The sequence below is a fragment of the Histoplasma capsulatum genome, genomic scaffold (genome assembly GCF_000149585.1).
Source record: "Histoplasma capsulatum NAm1 scaffold_1 genomic scaffold, whole genome shotgun sequence".
NCBI classification, from domain to species: Eukaryota; Fungi; Ascomycota; class Eurotiomycetes; order Onygenales; family Ajellomycetaceae; genus Histoplasma; species Histoplasma mississippiense.
In genome coordinates, this window is record NW_001813982.1 from 1,017,393 (window position 1) to 1,030,361 (window position 12,969).

Genomic DNA, 12,969 nt, shown 5'->3' on the forward strand with positions numbered 1-12,969 from the left:
ATACATTCAATTTAAAACAAATGAAATAAAAAAATATAAAAAACAGCAGCTATTAAAAAAAAAAAGCATTCACAAATCAAACTTTTTAAAATAAGTCAAAATCAAAAATAATCAAAATGAAATAAATTTCAAAGCAAAAGTAACAAAATAAAAATAAAAACAAGAATAAAAATTAAAGCAAATACATAGAAACAAAAGAAAAAACAAAAACAAAAATTGAATTCATTATCAGATCAAATTATTCAATTGAAATCTTGTAGCAATATTTGATTCTTTCAAATATTCAATCAAGAATTCATTTCCAGTTTTTGTATTGAACAAAAGTTTTAAATTTAACTGTGTCAATTCAAACTTCTCTCTCAATCTCAATCTTAACTCTGTATGCTTTGTACAAAGTAAAAGAAGATGCTTTGAGTTTTCATATAATTGACAATCTGAACATAAATCACTTAAATCATTTCTAATCTTTGTTAAATATGATTTAAAATAACCATGTCCAAGTTTTAGCTGCATTATTGTAGCAATAAGTTTCTTTTTACATTTTATTGAGCAAGCTTTCCATTTTGGCTTAGTTTCAAACCTGGAATAATGTACACTCTTTTTTTGTAAAAATCAGATATCTTGCCATTTTTGCAAACATGATTCTCTTATTTTATATATAAAGTACTTGCAGGGACCAAGCTATCTTTCAAACACTGAAATTTCCACTTTTATATTATGTTTTTATCAACGGGAGGGTTATTCGAAGGGATTCGACGAGGGATTCGAGGGACGATGGATTCGAATTGATGGGGTATGCACTAGTCAATTGTGCCGAGGTATCTTTTTGTTACTTGGCAGGCACGTGTGGCTGGGAGGTACTCAGGGGGGACTTGGCACGGATACGTTTGAACACGAAAATCGATCAGAGTTTTCTCAAACAGAGAAACAAGAATAACTCAAGCAACTGCAGATCAAATTGAACAAGATTTTAATAGATTATCAATATAAGATAGATCTATCTCTGGTCAAAATCTGAGTTGATTTGACCCAGTATTGATGGAGTAATTTGATGAAACGTTGAAAATCCGCCCAAGCAGACGCCAAAACACTATTCATCAAATATCTCCATCAAAACTTCATCAAATCTTTTCAAATTTGCAGCAGTTACTAATGAAGGCAGCAGGAATCGATTGAGGGTACTTGCGTTGTCTAATTCGAAGAATTGGGCTCGTTCGGGGTTTTGCTCTGATTCTTTGAATATTTTAACCGTAGCAATCAATCTCTTATTGAAAATGCAAATAAAACAACACAATACTTACTGACTGATAATTTCTTTGAAAAATATCATTAAAAAACTGCTATTACTGTCAACAAACATTTCTATATCAATAACTCATCAATTCTCTAGTGATTACTTACATCTTTGGTTCCAATCTTGCTGTTAGAGATGGGGGAAGGAATCTCTCAATAGCTTATCAGAATCAAGATTTACTCAGAGATTCTAATCTTCTATATTTTTTGTGAGATCACATATTCTACAATTTCATTTACTTCTATGAGTTTTGTGTTGTGAATGAGACAACAATATTCATTGTTGATTGATACTGTGACTTATCTATGATTACCCTATGATTTTTTGGCCCACTGGGACAGCAGCCCTTTCAGGGGGGGCAGTTGTAAGAAACCCGCACTAAGATACCAGTGCTAGGCAGGTTGAAATCAAGGCATTATCATGCCATCTACAGATTACATCATAGCAAGTTCGATCTGCCTACGATACTGCATGTATATAGCTAGCAGCTGGCCCAACCTTCTAAGGGCCAGCGGATCATTCTGTTATAATCTGAGCCCTACGTTTTACGACCTCGAAATCTAATCATTCAATCCGAATCCTCTTCGATATATCATTGTATTATCTCCTATAGCTTAATCCTTGTAGAGTCTTAAGGACCTCTTGTGATATAAGCAGCTAGTTCCAGCACCGCTGCTTACAAACAGTTGGAAAAGTGGAAAATTCAAATGTACCCCTATGTTCGTGGGTAGTTGTAAGGATGTCAAACACCATGTTGAGCTTATTCAACGCATTTATGCTGCAGTTGAATCTTTCTCCAGCATTGAAATTTATGGAAACTCCGTCTCAGCATCCACAATCATTAGCCAATCCTAGGGACTTAATCGCAACATACCATGCCATCGTCAGCACCCACAACGACCGCGCCGTTTTTTCTGCAGCCTTTTCTTGTCTCATGTGATGCTCTTGTTGTCGCATCCGTGTTTGCTGCTCTACATCTGCTTTTAACTGATCGTAAATTGATTAGCTCAGTGGCCCCAAGGCCGGTAGCTTCATGTTACTCCACAAGCCTATACGCCTCCAATCTATGAGTGATATATCTCAATTGTCGGACACTATCGGATCAGAAGTGAAAGGAAGATTTTCAGTGGTCAAGCCCAAGACCGTGAAAAGAAGGTAGATTTCTTCTCCATACCAGCAAATTGACACCATTTTCAAATATCAATCTCTCATATCCTCGCATGGCTGCTCGTCAAACAGCACCTACCTAGGTAACTGCCATAGCCATTCCCCAGATGTATTTTCGCTGGGCAACGTTGCTTTCCAAGGTTTTGTTATAAACCCACGTGATTGGCCAAACTTACGGGAGAGATCCATGGATGATATCATCAACCCAGACAATGGAGGATATCCCCTTCCTACACCAGACCTTGAACAGGTTGTATTGTCGACACTAAAACAGCTTTGGGGGTATTCTGCCTCGAAGGAAAAATAAGAACAAGACAAAGAAAGGCGGGGGGGATACGAAAACGAAAAATCTGCCAAGCCCCAAAATACCATCGTTGTGATCCTAAACTCCCCTTGCATCAGGAGCTCTGAATCGAACCTACTCCAGCCGGCTACAAAGATACTAATAAAAAAACAAAAGTAAAACAATGACCGGGAACTCCTCCAAGGTCGGCACCCGCGGACTTTACGGGATCGGGGACCAGACGAATTCTCCTCGGTCCGAAGCCATTGAAGCGAAGCGAAACAGGGACCACCCTCCTCTATCCAGCCGCAGAGGTAGTCGGCATTTGAAAGAACAGTACTTGGCCAAGAATGGCTCGACGCTCACAGACGAAGACTTAGCTAAGCTTGACCCTACTGCTCCAGTGAGCCTTTTTTTTTTTTCCCTCGTTCAATCCTTTGAGTCTCCTTTGGGAGTTGCGAGATCGAATCTGGGAAAGCGGGGGGGGGAAAGGGGAGGGACGCGGCTTGATGTGGAAAATCCATTTCGAGGCTATGATGTGTTACTATAAGGCGTATAATCCTCCGTATAGATATTTAACCCATATTTCTTGAACTCTATCCACTAACAACATAATTTCAATTCCTAGGCGAAGATGCATGGCCATAAGCCGTCTCGCGGTGCAATAATCGATGCCGAGCTTCGTGCTGAGGACGAGGAGCGTCTGCGTCAAAAAGGTTACAAGTAAAGCTCGTTCTCGAGACGCGTTACTTTGGGTTACTACTCTTGTTGCTCACGCAGAAAAGGTGGCTGGCTGGCTAAGTGTGGGAGCAGGTGGAAATAGCATCTTCCGCATGTTGGGATTTCCCCTTAGCTATTGTTTCCTTTGATTAAACAAAGGAGATTACGAACGCAAGAGGATGGTGTATGGTTGTTTCTAAATTGCACTGAAGCTTTGATGTTTACCGAGATGTTTTTATGTATATGCACATGGTATCAACTTTATCATCCACAAGCACATTTGCCACAGTTGGACAATACATACCATGCATACAGAGCTGAGAAGGAAAATCCTTGCCACTAGAACTTTCTGTGGTAAATTTTCTACCTAGCTTTACCAGAATTTGTTTGAGACCCAGGATTGAAGTTTCCATTTGACTGTCTTCTGTTCCACACTCTGTATAGTCACATAATTTTAAAAATCCCGTGCCTCAGATACATCGATCGGAAATGTCTTCAGAGTACATAATCCACGTCCATTCCTTATATATGTAAAGAAGAAGAAGAAGAAGAAAAAGAAAAAGAGGAAGAAGAAGACGAAGAAGAAGAGTTAGACCAGTAAAGTCGTAGGTATGATTTACAAGATATTTTTCCAATCTGCCCGCAGAACTTCGCCGTGTGTTATCTTGAACTTCGAGTCTCGCCCCACATACACAGCGTGGAGAAGAGGAGCCAAAAAAAAAAAAAAAAAAAAAGGTATGGTTCCCCCCATCTATGGTCAGGTCGTTGTTTGGATGAGCAAATGAACAATACATATCTCCATTAACCACCGCCTATGATGGACATGCATAGATGAAGGCGAAGTCAGGAAAATTCTATTTTTTCTTCTTCCTCCCCTCCTCTTGATGGTGACGAAGTATAATGCTCTAACTATGGAGGGTAAGTGTTCGAGTTTATCTCCAGGACCTCCTTCTAAATTTTCACTGATGCATTTTTGATTTCCGTTGGCAAATCGAAAGCTATCTAGAGTACATTAACATCCACACAAACCCATATCTAGGCGTTCAGCATCGATCCCACTCCAGGACTGTTTGTCCTTGAATACAACTCACCCAGAGTTCTTAGATTTACTAGAGGCTAGGTCTCATATGCATTCCATGCGGTGGAGTTTGCTGCCCATGACGTCCTTACAAAATCTCCAGGAGTTACGGAGCTACCTCCAAAAAGATAGCCAAACAGCCCCCCTGCATACAAAATCGTTAGCGTACCTTTCTCCCTTTTTAGAAAAAGAAGGGAAAAAAAAAAAAAAAAAAAAAAAAAACTTCGAAATGGTAAAAGTAAAAAAATAAATACAGTCTTTTTGTCTCTCAAGGGAAACATTTCAGTATTGTAAAAGTTTTAGGACGTTTAAAGGTTATTCCTTACCGGTGTCATAATCTCGAAAGGAGATGAAAGCTGTGCATCTTGGAAGGCTGCTGCATTCATCCTGCAGATAAGATACCCAAGTGGAGGCATGGGTTCCATTATCTGGTTCTTCATACCCTGCGAGGACGCGACTGGGGAACAAACTAGGACCTCCCACCCAATTCTGGGGATCCTCCAACATCAGCTGGACATAGTGCTTCCCAGAGACAACCCCAGCCCAGGTGACAAGGGCGACTGCCAGCGCTGTTGGCTTCATTTAAACTTTTCTTTCCTTTTCCGTTTTGCTCTCTCTAGCCGTAGGTTGTTTTTCCTGGAGGGGGAAGATGAGTGGGGGGTAGGAGAAGGGATGGAGGGAAACATCCTGGGGAATTCAGCGCCTTTTGTATCGCCGGAGTACAGGAGTAACTAGCAGGAAGGCAAACTGACAAATCAAGGGTGGAGAGGTCCTGCATTTCGCATTCCGCATTTCGCATTTCGCTGGAAGTAAAGCAAGTCGATGCTTTGCAGGAATAAAGTATCAATCAATAAATGGAAACAATTGGTTCGGGCTTCCGGGGCGGAAGGGCTCCAAGTTCCATCGATGGAATCTTCAATCGTCCCAAGGACCATGCATTGGTTCATCGTGGTTGGTGCGGAATTTGATTTGGTTCAACCATTTCTGGACCCGCGATCCGCGATTCTCTCCTGGCATCTGGTTGAACGTTGATGAGAAGACTGTCTCATGGCTTCACCAGATATAGTCTATATATTGCTATGGCTGGCGATGAAGTAAGGAACAGAAATAGAAACTGTGAGAATACATTTTTTTAGAAAGAAATTGTGCCCAGCCAGCATATGCTTACATTTGCATGAAGATAGTTAACTAACTACTGGTAGCTCACCAACTAGCAGAATACGAAATGATAAGGTTTCCAAGGAGAAGGGACAAGGGACTAAACTCAATCTATAAATTACCGACTTCGAACCAACGTTGATCTAGGCCACCGGGGCAAGGAAGCTCAGTGACCACCAGCGCTTACTGGGCGGAGAGCCATCCAATCCAGTCCCTCTAGCCACGTTGAAGGGTAAGCAGATGCCATGGGGACAGGAAATTTGGACCGAAGACAAGGTTTCCAGAGTATTATGGGTGGGGATGTTCTGACCAATAACATATCATACAACTTAGTATGGTTTATTATTCGTTGTGACTTTCTCGTTAACATACCCCACATACAGCTCACCTTGAACCTCCCCCATTATTGAGAGAACTTTTGCCCCCCCAGAAGCGCGGACCTTAGCCCTGTCAATTACGGGAGGGTGCTCGCCCACTCATTCAAACAGGTGTGCCAACCGAATCCGGTTTTTTCGTTTGACACAAGCGCAGAGCAGAGGGGGGGGGGGATTTACCGACTTTGTTTGCGCTGCATATGCAAGTTCATTTCTCTCCCACCCGTTACTGAATAGTAGTGATCTGGACTGAGCTGCTCTGTCAGAGGTGTTCACCGCTATGCAGTGCATGTCTTTGTCTCGGTTCCAAGAAGTTCCTCGCTTCCTAGCACTCTGAAATGCCAGACCGCCAGCAGCAGTTGGGAATATGTATAATCCTGGTCGGACAACCCGAATGTTCCACCGACTCTCGCTTCTCACAGCGCCACTGATTCTCCTTCGGCGGCGGCCCGTAGTTGCCGAATGCCTTTGATTGTGGGGGTGGGGGAGCGTCCCGGATGGCTTCCGTGAGCGAGAGTGACATCCCATAACTCGTAAAAAGATCATACTGCGTACAGTTGCTCGCCAAGCATGCGCAATGCCTAACTGAGATCAGTGACCGCGTAAAGTGCGCAGGACCCATGATTGTTACTGGCTAATCTCCGACCTTCAGGATGCCAGGATATGATTGAATGTTGCGTTAGCAACAAGCGTGAAACCGGGGCGAAGTTGTCGAACCCAGGAGATATATAGTGCTACCTCTGCGGCCAGGGTTGCGCAACAGAACTCATGAGCTATCAGCCTAACAACCATCTTGGGACTCTAGAATCATAGTGTGCTCAAGTTGGTATGTTGCTGGTGTTTTAATTTAAGGTAGTTAAATTTCCGCTGATCATTTGATTTTTCTTTTTAAAGCAGACGCATTAGAGGAGCGGCAATCATCCACTTAACTTTGCTTCTCCGTTTAACTTCGCATCTCACATTCATCGTGCGGTGTCTAAGCGCGTCGCATCCGAGCCAGTCTTCGAGATGTTCAAGGAAAAGGAAGCGGAGGTCAATGTGACGTCTGACACCGAAGAAAACGAAGTCTTTAAAAAGACAACGGACGGTGTCAACTTCCGGAACGTCGGATGGTTCAAGGCTTGCATCATCTTCACGAAGGTCATATTTGCAACTGGTGTTTTATCAATCCCATCTGCTCTCTACTCGCTGGGGGCGGTGGGCGGAGCAATCAGCATTGTAGCATGGGGCGCCTTCAACACATACTGTTTTGTGATTCTTGGGGGTTTTCGTGAGAGACATCCCGGATGTCACTCAATCGCCGATATGGTATTGGTCACCGGTGGCCCTATTGCGAAAGAAATCACTGGCATCCTGTTTATCATTGCCTATGTTCTCTGTGCGGGCACTGGAATCATTGGCGTGGCTACGGGTCTAAATGCACTCTCCCACCATGGAGCTTGTACCGTGTGGTGGTCCTTTCTTGCCGCAGTGGTGATCGTTCTTACGGCGTCAGTCCGGAAACTCGAACACGTTGGGTGGCTCACATACGCCGGGTTTTCTTCGATTTATATTGCAATTTTCATAGTCGTGGTTGGAGTCACCCAGCTTTCCCGACCGGCTGCGGCCCCTCAAACTGGGCCGTATGACTTGGGATATCACGCCTTTAACAACCCTGGGTACGCCGCCGGTATGGTTGCATCTAGCACTATCTTCGTCTCCTCCGCAGGCACAAGTGCTTTTCTGCCCATCATTTCGGAGATGCGCAACCCGAAGGACTATAAAAAGGCTCTTTACCTTTGCATGGGCGGCGTTACTGCCTCATATCTCTGTTTTAGTGTGGTAGTCTATCGTTGGTGCGGAAAATGGGTTGCTAATCCTTCGTTGGGCGTAAGTGCTTCATCCACCTGCCTCATACTTGGGGCAAAAGAAGAAAAAGAAGAAGAAGAAGAAGTAAATTGACCGTTTTTACAGAGCGCAGGACAAACAGTCAAAATGGTCTCGTACGGCATTGCATTGATAGGACTTGTTGTGAGCGGTTGCCTCTATTTGCATGTAGGTTTTTTTCCTCCTCCTCCTCTCACAGTTCCTATTTTTGATACATGCCTAACCGTTTCTCCCTAGATTGCCGCAAAGTATCTCTTTGTCCGACTGCTTCGAAACACCCAACACTTGCAAGCCAACACATTTGTTCATTGGTCGACATGGTTCGGCTGCACGATTGTCCTTGGTACCCTTTCGTTTATCATTGCAGAGGCCATTCCGATCTTCAACTACTTGGTCGCCCTATTGGGCTCACTCTGTTTCGCACCCCTGGCCATGATCATTCCTGGTTGGCTGTGGCTTTTCGATCACGGTGACTACAGAAAGGGCACTATTCGCCAGAAGACCATTTACTTGCTCCACATTGGCCTGATTCTCCTAGGCCTTTTCTTTTTTATCGGGGCGACGTACGGGGTTATTTTGCAAATTATTGACGCATATGCGTCGGGACTCATTGGTACGTCTGCGTGAAGTTGTCCGGCTTTTTATTTCAAGATCGAGGGAACGGAAGCTGACGAGTTATTTATTTTTAGGATCTGCGTTTTCTTGTGCCGACAACTCCAATTCGTCCTAGACTGGGTATGGGATTGTTGCTGGGAGGGTGTTTTTACCGTCCGTCTAGTGTATATGGTAGATTGGATGGGATATCGTAATTGGCAATTTAATTAATTTGAACAATAACTATGAAGCAATCTTAGTAATAATTAAGTGACAAAAATTTCCATCACCCTTTGTGCCGTGGTTAGAAATAGAACATTATATTTCCTTCCCCTGGCATATGCTGAGCATCAAAATATTAGGCCACTGGGGCAAAAGAGCTCAATGTCACCACCAGCGCCATGGTGTGGTATAGAGGGGACGAATCACCCAATCCAATCCCTCCGACACAAAATGGCCGGGCGGGGCTAGTTAGTTGCACGTGTGTAGAAATGAATTTTCAACCACAGCAAATGCCGAGCACCAAAATGGTTAGAGCTGCATTTATTTGTTCATTTAATATCTCCATACAAGGACTCGGGTACATAAATTGGCCAAGTCGCCAACATTATCGCAAAGATAGCAAAGCACCAGAGCTGTATTCACCGGCTCAGTAATAATCACCGAGAACGCTACGGAGTAGAGAGCAATAAACCAAATACGCCTGGCATAATCGTTCACCGATGTTTCTTTAAATTGGCTCAACTATGCGCAGCAGACTTGTTGTCTTCAAGGAGTCGGCTCATATCTATCATTGTATATAATCCATTAAAAAAAAAAATAAAAATAAAAATAACAATAGAAAAAAATAATCCCTAATATTTTTCCCTTTCACCTGTAACCACAACATGAACACTTTTGTGAATTCCGCCATGATTCATTGTATTCTCTCGAGAACAGTTGCTCGCGCCCGAGTCTTCAACAGCTGACTGCGTTGTGGCCGCTTCAACGGTGCAGATTAACCCTGCTTGATCTGGCGATAGATTCGGATAATCGCGATTTCGGGGGGGGTATTTCGCATTCGCTGAGATTTTCTGCCAGCTGGAGAGTTCGTAACTTTGGGCGGGGCTCTGGTGGACTTCGCTTGAGCTCTTCTTGCGATAGGTATAAAAGGAGCTTATGACTGGCAAACAGGCACAGATCAAGCCAATGCCAGCCTCCGCGTTGCTGAATCAAACATCATTAGTAAGTAAACGTAAAAAAAATAAGATTGGAGGATAAGGTAGATCGGATAAAATATTTCCCCTCTCCCAAAATGATGCTTACCCGGTGAGCACGATTCGAATAAAGACGATAGTGAGATTGGTTGAAGCGCCTTGCTCAACCATTATGACAAGCCTCCAAACGCTGAACGCGGTGGCAACACCTCCGGCTCCCAAGATGCCAATAACCCGCAGTTTCTTGGTTTTTCTAATGTGAAGGCTCCACGTCAACGGCAATGGTAGGACGAGAATTACGAAGTCGCTGACCATGCTGATGACCGCGTCTGCAGTAATCAAGTTTTGTTGATTTAAGCATTTGGCTCCGCTGGCCGGCCCTTCCCAGTAGCCCGAGATGGGAATACAAAAGAAAATCTTCAAAAAGATAGCTGGAATATAATATAACAGGAGTGCTCCCAAGATCACGTAGACGCCGAGAACCTTCTTGCGATCCGGATTGAAGATTCGGATGACGATGGCTAGCAGTGCCACTTTCACAGAGAATGCCATTGGAACGTAGAGAATCGTGATAGCATATGAGATCTGGGAAAGGCGAAAATCAGTTTTCCTCGATATCTAAGCTACGGGCTTCACGAAAATGATCAAGACACAAGGGAGGTTGCGTGTGAGCATCCCACCTTGAGGAATTCCCGTTGCTCGGGTTGAGGGACATCCCAGGCGTGGTATCCACCGCCATGATATGAAACTTTAACTGATAATTAGACCTGTTCTTGAATAGGTGCAGGTGAATGCAGTTACTTACGAAGTGCCACACAACTGCAGTATCCCATGAAGAATAGCTGATAATAAGGTCAGCGATGGTGGTGATGGAATGGAAAGAATCCTCGTGACATACCCATGAAATGGTAGTAGCATCTGTGGAAGAAAAGTAAGTCAAGATGCCTCGCTTCTTCAAGGGAGATTCCATACTCACAATCCTCAATGTCAAACCTGGAGTAGCGGTAATATTTGATGATGAGACGAGTCGCGACAAAGATTGTGACAACTGCTATAGTCAAGTACTGCGTCACAAGGTTTACCGTTCGTAAAACATCTGTCGGGTGGTCAAAATTTGAGCTCACTCCTGGCGGCGGCGGAATAATGGGAGTGACGACAGCCATCACCGCACAGTCTCTGGGAGGCTGGAAAGATGGATGTATTCTAGGAGTGTATGCGCAGAGACAAAAGGCATGACACCGATATATAGATATATGAATATGAGCTGTAGAATTTAGGTGAGGCAAGCATCTGCTCTCACGCAGCAAGGAAGATGGCAGAAAGAGGAATAGACATTCTCATGTGGATAATAAGCGCCACACCTGTCTGTCCAGTATCTCGAACAAGGGGATTGTCACTAAAGCAAAGTTTATGAGGGAAACTTTTGAACGATGTGGCGCTTGATGAGTAGGAAGATCATTCGGTGTTGAGCGCGGAGGATAGAGCATTGGCACAATTTCGCGGGCTTTTGATAAGGACGATTGAAAGTGTCCGCGGGATTTTGCAACATTCTGGAAAAAGGAAAAAGGACAGAGCATTAGCGTTCCAGAGTTTCCGCTGCTCACGCGGTCCCAAGTGCTTGGGATGAGTACTCAAAATTACATGGAAGTGAAAGCTCAAACACAGTTTCTTTCACGAAGTAATGTGGGAGGGAACAGGGTATTTCGGCCCTAGAACCTATCACAAGGTCAACTGGTCGGCTCGCCTTTCAACCCGGGTTACGGGGGAGAACAAATAAGACTCATTGGCCGTATTCTCGGCTTGTAGCATGTCAATCCTTGCACGGATGAGTTTCTGAGCCAGTGAGGTGCGGCTGACAGCAGGAGACTGGGCCCAGAAAGCCTCCAGTCAGGAAAGGAACTCATTCTTTTTTTTGATCAACGCCAAGCTTGTGTCGTACCTTGATTTGATTCATCATACGGTTGATCGTTGGGTTGAAGATGTACGAAGAGTTTGAGAGGAGGAGAGATCAGAGGCAAACTTTGGCGCGTGGCCTCGAACGAGCACATTACCGAATTCAGAATGTGTAGAATTCAAGCGTAAGCCACCGACTTCAATTCTCCTGGAGTTCAGCGGAGTTTGCAGTTTAGAGCCATTATGACCGGTCTTTGGGTGTGGTTTGAATCCGAAACCGCGGGGATATCTTCTCCCACGCGTTTCATGCTTGTCCCATATATCTCTTCTGATAATTGGTGACCTACGAGGGCAGTGTGTCCACCATGGTGGCAGCACAATTAAGTTGTGAGGATCCTCCCAGTCCTTCTTCGAATCCTTTGTGAGCTCGAGCTGAATAAGAATGTAAAAGGCGACTGAACTAAAAATTTATGGGAATTGGCAACGCATCAAGCATTTCCTTCGCCGCCCCGCTCTCCTGTCTGTGGGTGGCTTGCCTTTTCATGCTCGTGGTGCCTGCAATCATCATGCGGGTGAGATTGGCGTGAAGCTCGTTGATGCAAGTTTCGTGCAGTGGATGGACAAGCGCTAAATGAGTTTAGTGTTTGTCTAGTGAGTTTATTAGTCGCCGTCTAGTGTACTCCGTAAACATGGCCAGGAGCCACTCAGTGATAACATCGGATTACCGACAAAATAACTGCTAGCGACTAGTGTTCAAATGTTGTCTTCTCGTGAAGTCATGAAAGATCTTGCAGGAAAAGGAAGAGTCGAAAGCGCAAATATCATCCATCATTCTCACCCACCTTTTCTGCTCAATGGCTCACCATCTGATCCTGCATATCACAGCTGGATAGAACCAGTTTGATCTAATACTGCAGTTCTCACATTCCTTTTAGCATTCAATATCTCCCAAGAAGACTGGCTAAGTTGCTATGAACGGATATTACAGCAGGATTTGCAGGGAGAGATGTTCGAGTGACAGGCGTCTTAGATTCAGGAGGTGATAGGCGTTTAAGCACTGCAGAAGCTGTCGAAGGATGACACTGCCATTGTCAGCAGCTAGTTCATCTGCTGTCATATCGACAGTACTCCTGCCTGTGTTTTACTGCAACTGACAGCCTCAGAGCCCTTCTTTCAAACCTTTCTTTAGCTGTAGAATGCTAATCAATTGAACTGGCATCCCATCTGCGCCGTGGTCTCCGGATACCCTCCCACAATGGGTGGGAGATTGATTGGCAATAGTATCTCTCTGGTATCAACTCCGTAGAGAATCGACTTGTCGGACTGCTCATCGTGGTGCACCAAGC

The 12,969-nt window shown here is 44.2% G+C and overlaps 5 protein-coding genes across 5 annotated transcripts; 2 read left to right on the forward strand and 3 right to left on the reverse strand.

The window, feature by feature from the left end:
* Positions 1–1,191: 1,191 nt before the first annotated feature.
* Positions 1,192–2,047, reverse strand: HCAG_00305 (predicted protein; the record flags this gene model as incomplete). Its single annotated transcript, XM_001543209.1, has 4 exons — positions 1,192–1,233; positions 1,302–1,314; positions 1,402–1,453; positions 1,975–2,047. The coding sequence occupies 4 exons, from the start codon at positions 2,045–2,047 to the stop codon at positions 1,192–1,194; spliced, it is 180 nt and encodes a 59-aa protein (XP_001543259.1).
* Positions 2,048–2,105: 58 nt separating this feature from the next.
* Positions 2,106–3,471, forward strand: HCAG_00306 (predicted protein; the record flags this gene model as incomplete). Its single annotated transcript, XM_001543210.1, has 4 exons — positions 2,106–2,177; positions 2,301–2,449; positions 2,922–3,147; positions 3,373–3,471. 4 exons carry the CDS (start codon positions 2,106–2,108, stop codon positions 3,469–3,471), a joined length of 546 nt encoding a protein of 181 aa, XP_001543260.1.
* Positions 3,472–4,580: 1,109 nt separating this feature from the next.
* HCAG_00307 (predicted protein) lies at positions 4,581–5,124 on the reverse strand (the record flags this gene model as incomplete). The annotated part of the gene is made up of 2 exons (XM_001543211.1): positions 4,581–4,687; positions 4,869–5,124. 2 exons carry the CDS (start codon positions 5,122–5,124, stop codon positions 4,581–4,583), a joined length of 363 nt encoding a protein of 120 aa, XP_001543261.1.
* A 1,958-nt stretch (positions 5,125–7,082) lies between these two features.
* Positions 7,083–8,670, forward strand: HCAG_00308 (conserved hypothetical protein; the record flags this gene model as incomplete). Its single annotated transcript, XM_001543212.1, has 4 exons — positions 7,083–7,943; positions 8,028–8,108; positions 8,178–8,553; positions 8,630–8,670. 4 exons carry the CDS (start codon positions 7,083–7,085, stop codon positions 8,668–8,670), a joined length of 1,359 nt encoding a protein of 452 aa, XP_001543262.1.
* Positions 8,671–9,388: 718 nt separating this feature from the next.
* Positions 9,389–10,893, reverse strand: HCAG_00309 (predicted protein; the record flags this gene model as incomplete). The annotated part of the gene is made up of 6 exons (XM_001543213.1): positions 9,389–9,740; positions 9,840–10,315; positions 10,411–10,478; positions 10,536–10,572; positions 10,629–10,648; positions 10,707–10,893. The coding sequence occupies 6 exons, from the start codon at positions 10,891–10,893 to the stop codon at positions 9,389–9,391; spliced, it is 1,140 nt and encodes a 379-aa protein (XP_001543263.1).
* Between the last annotated feature and the right edge of the window lie 2,076 nt (positions 10,894–12,969).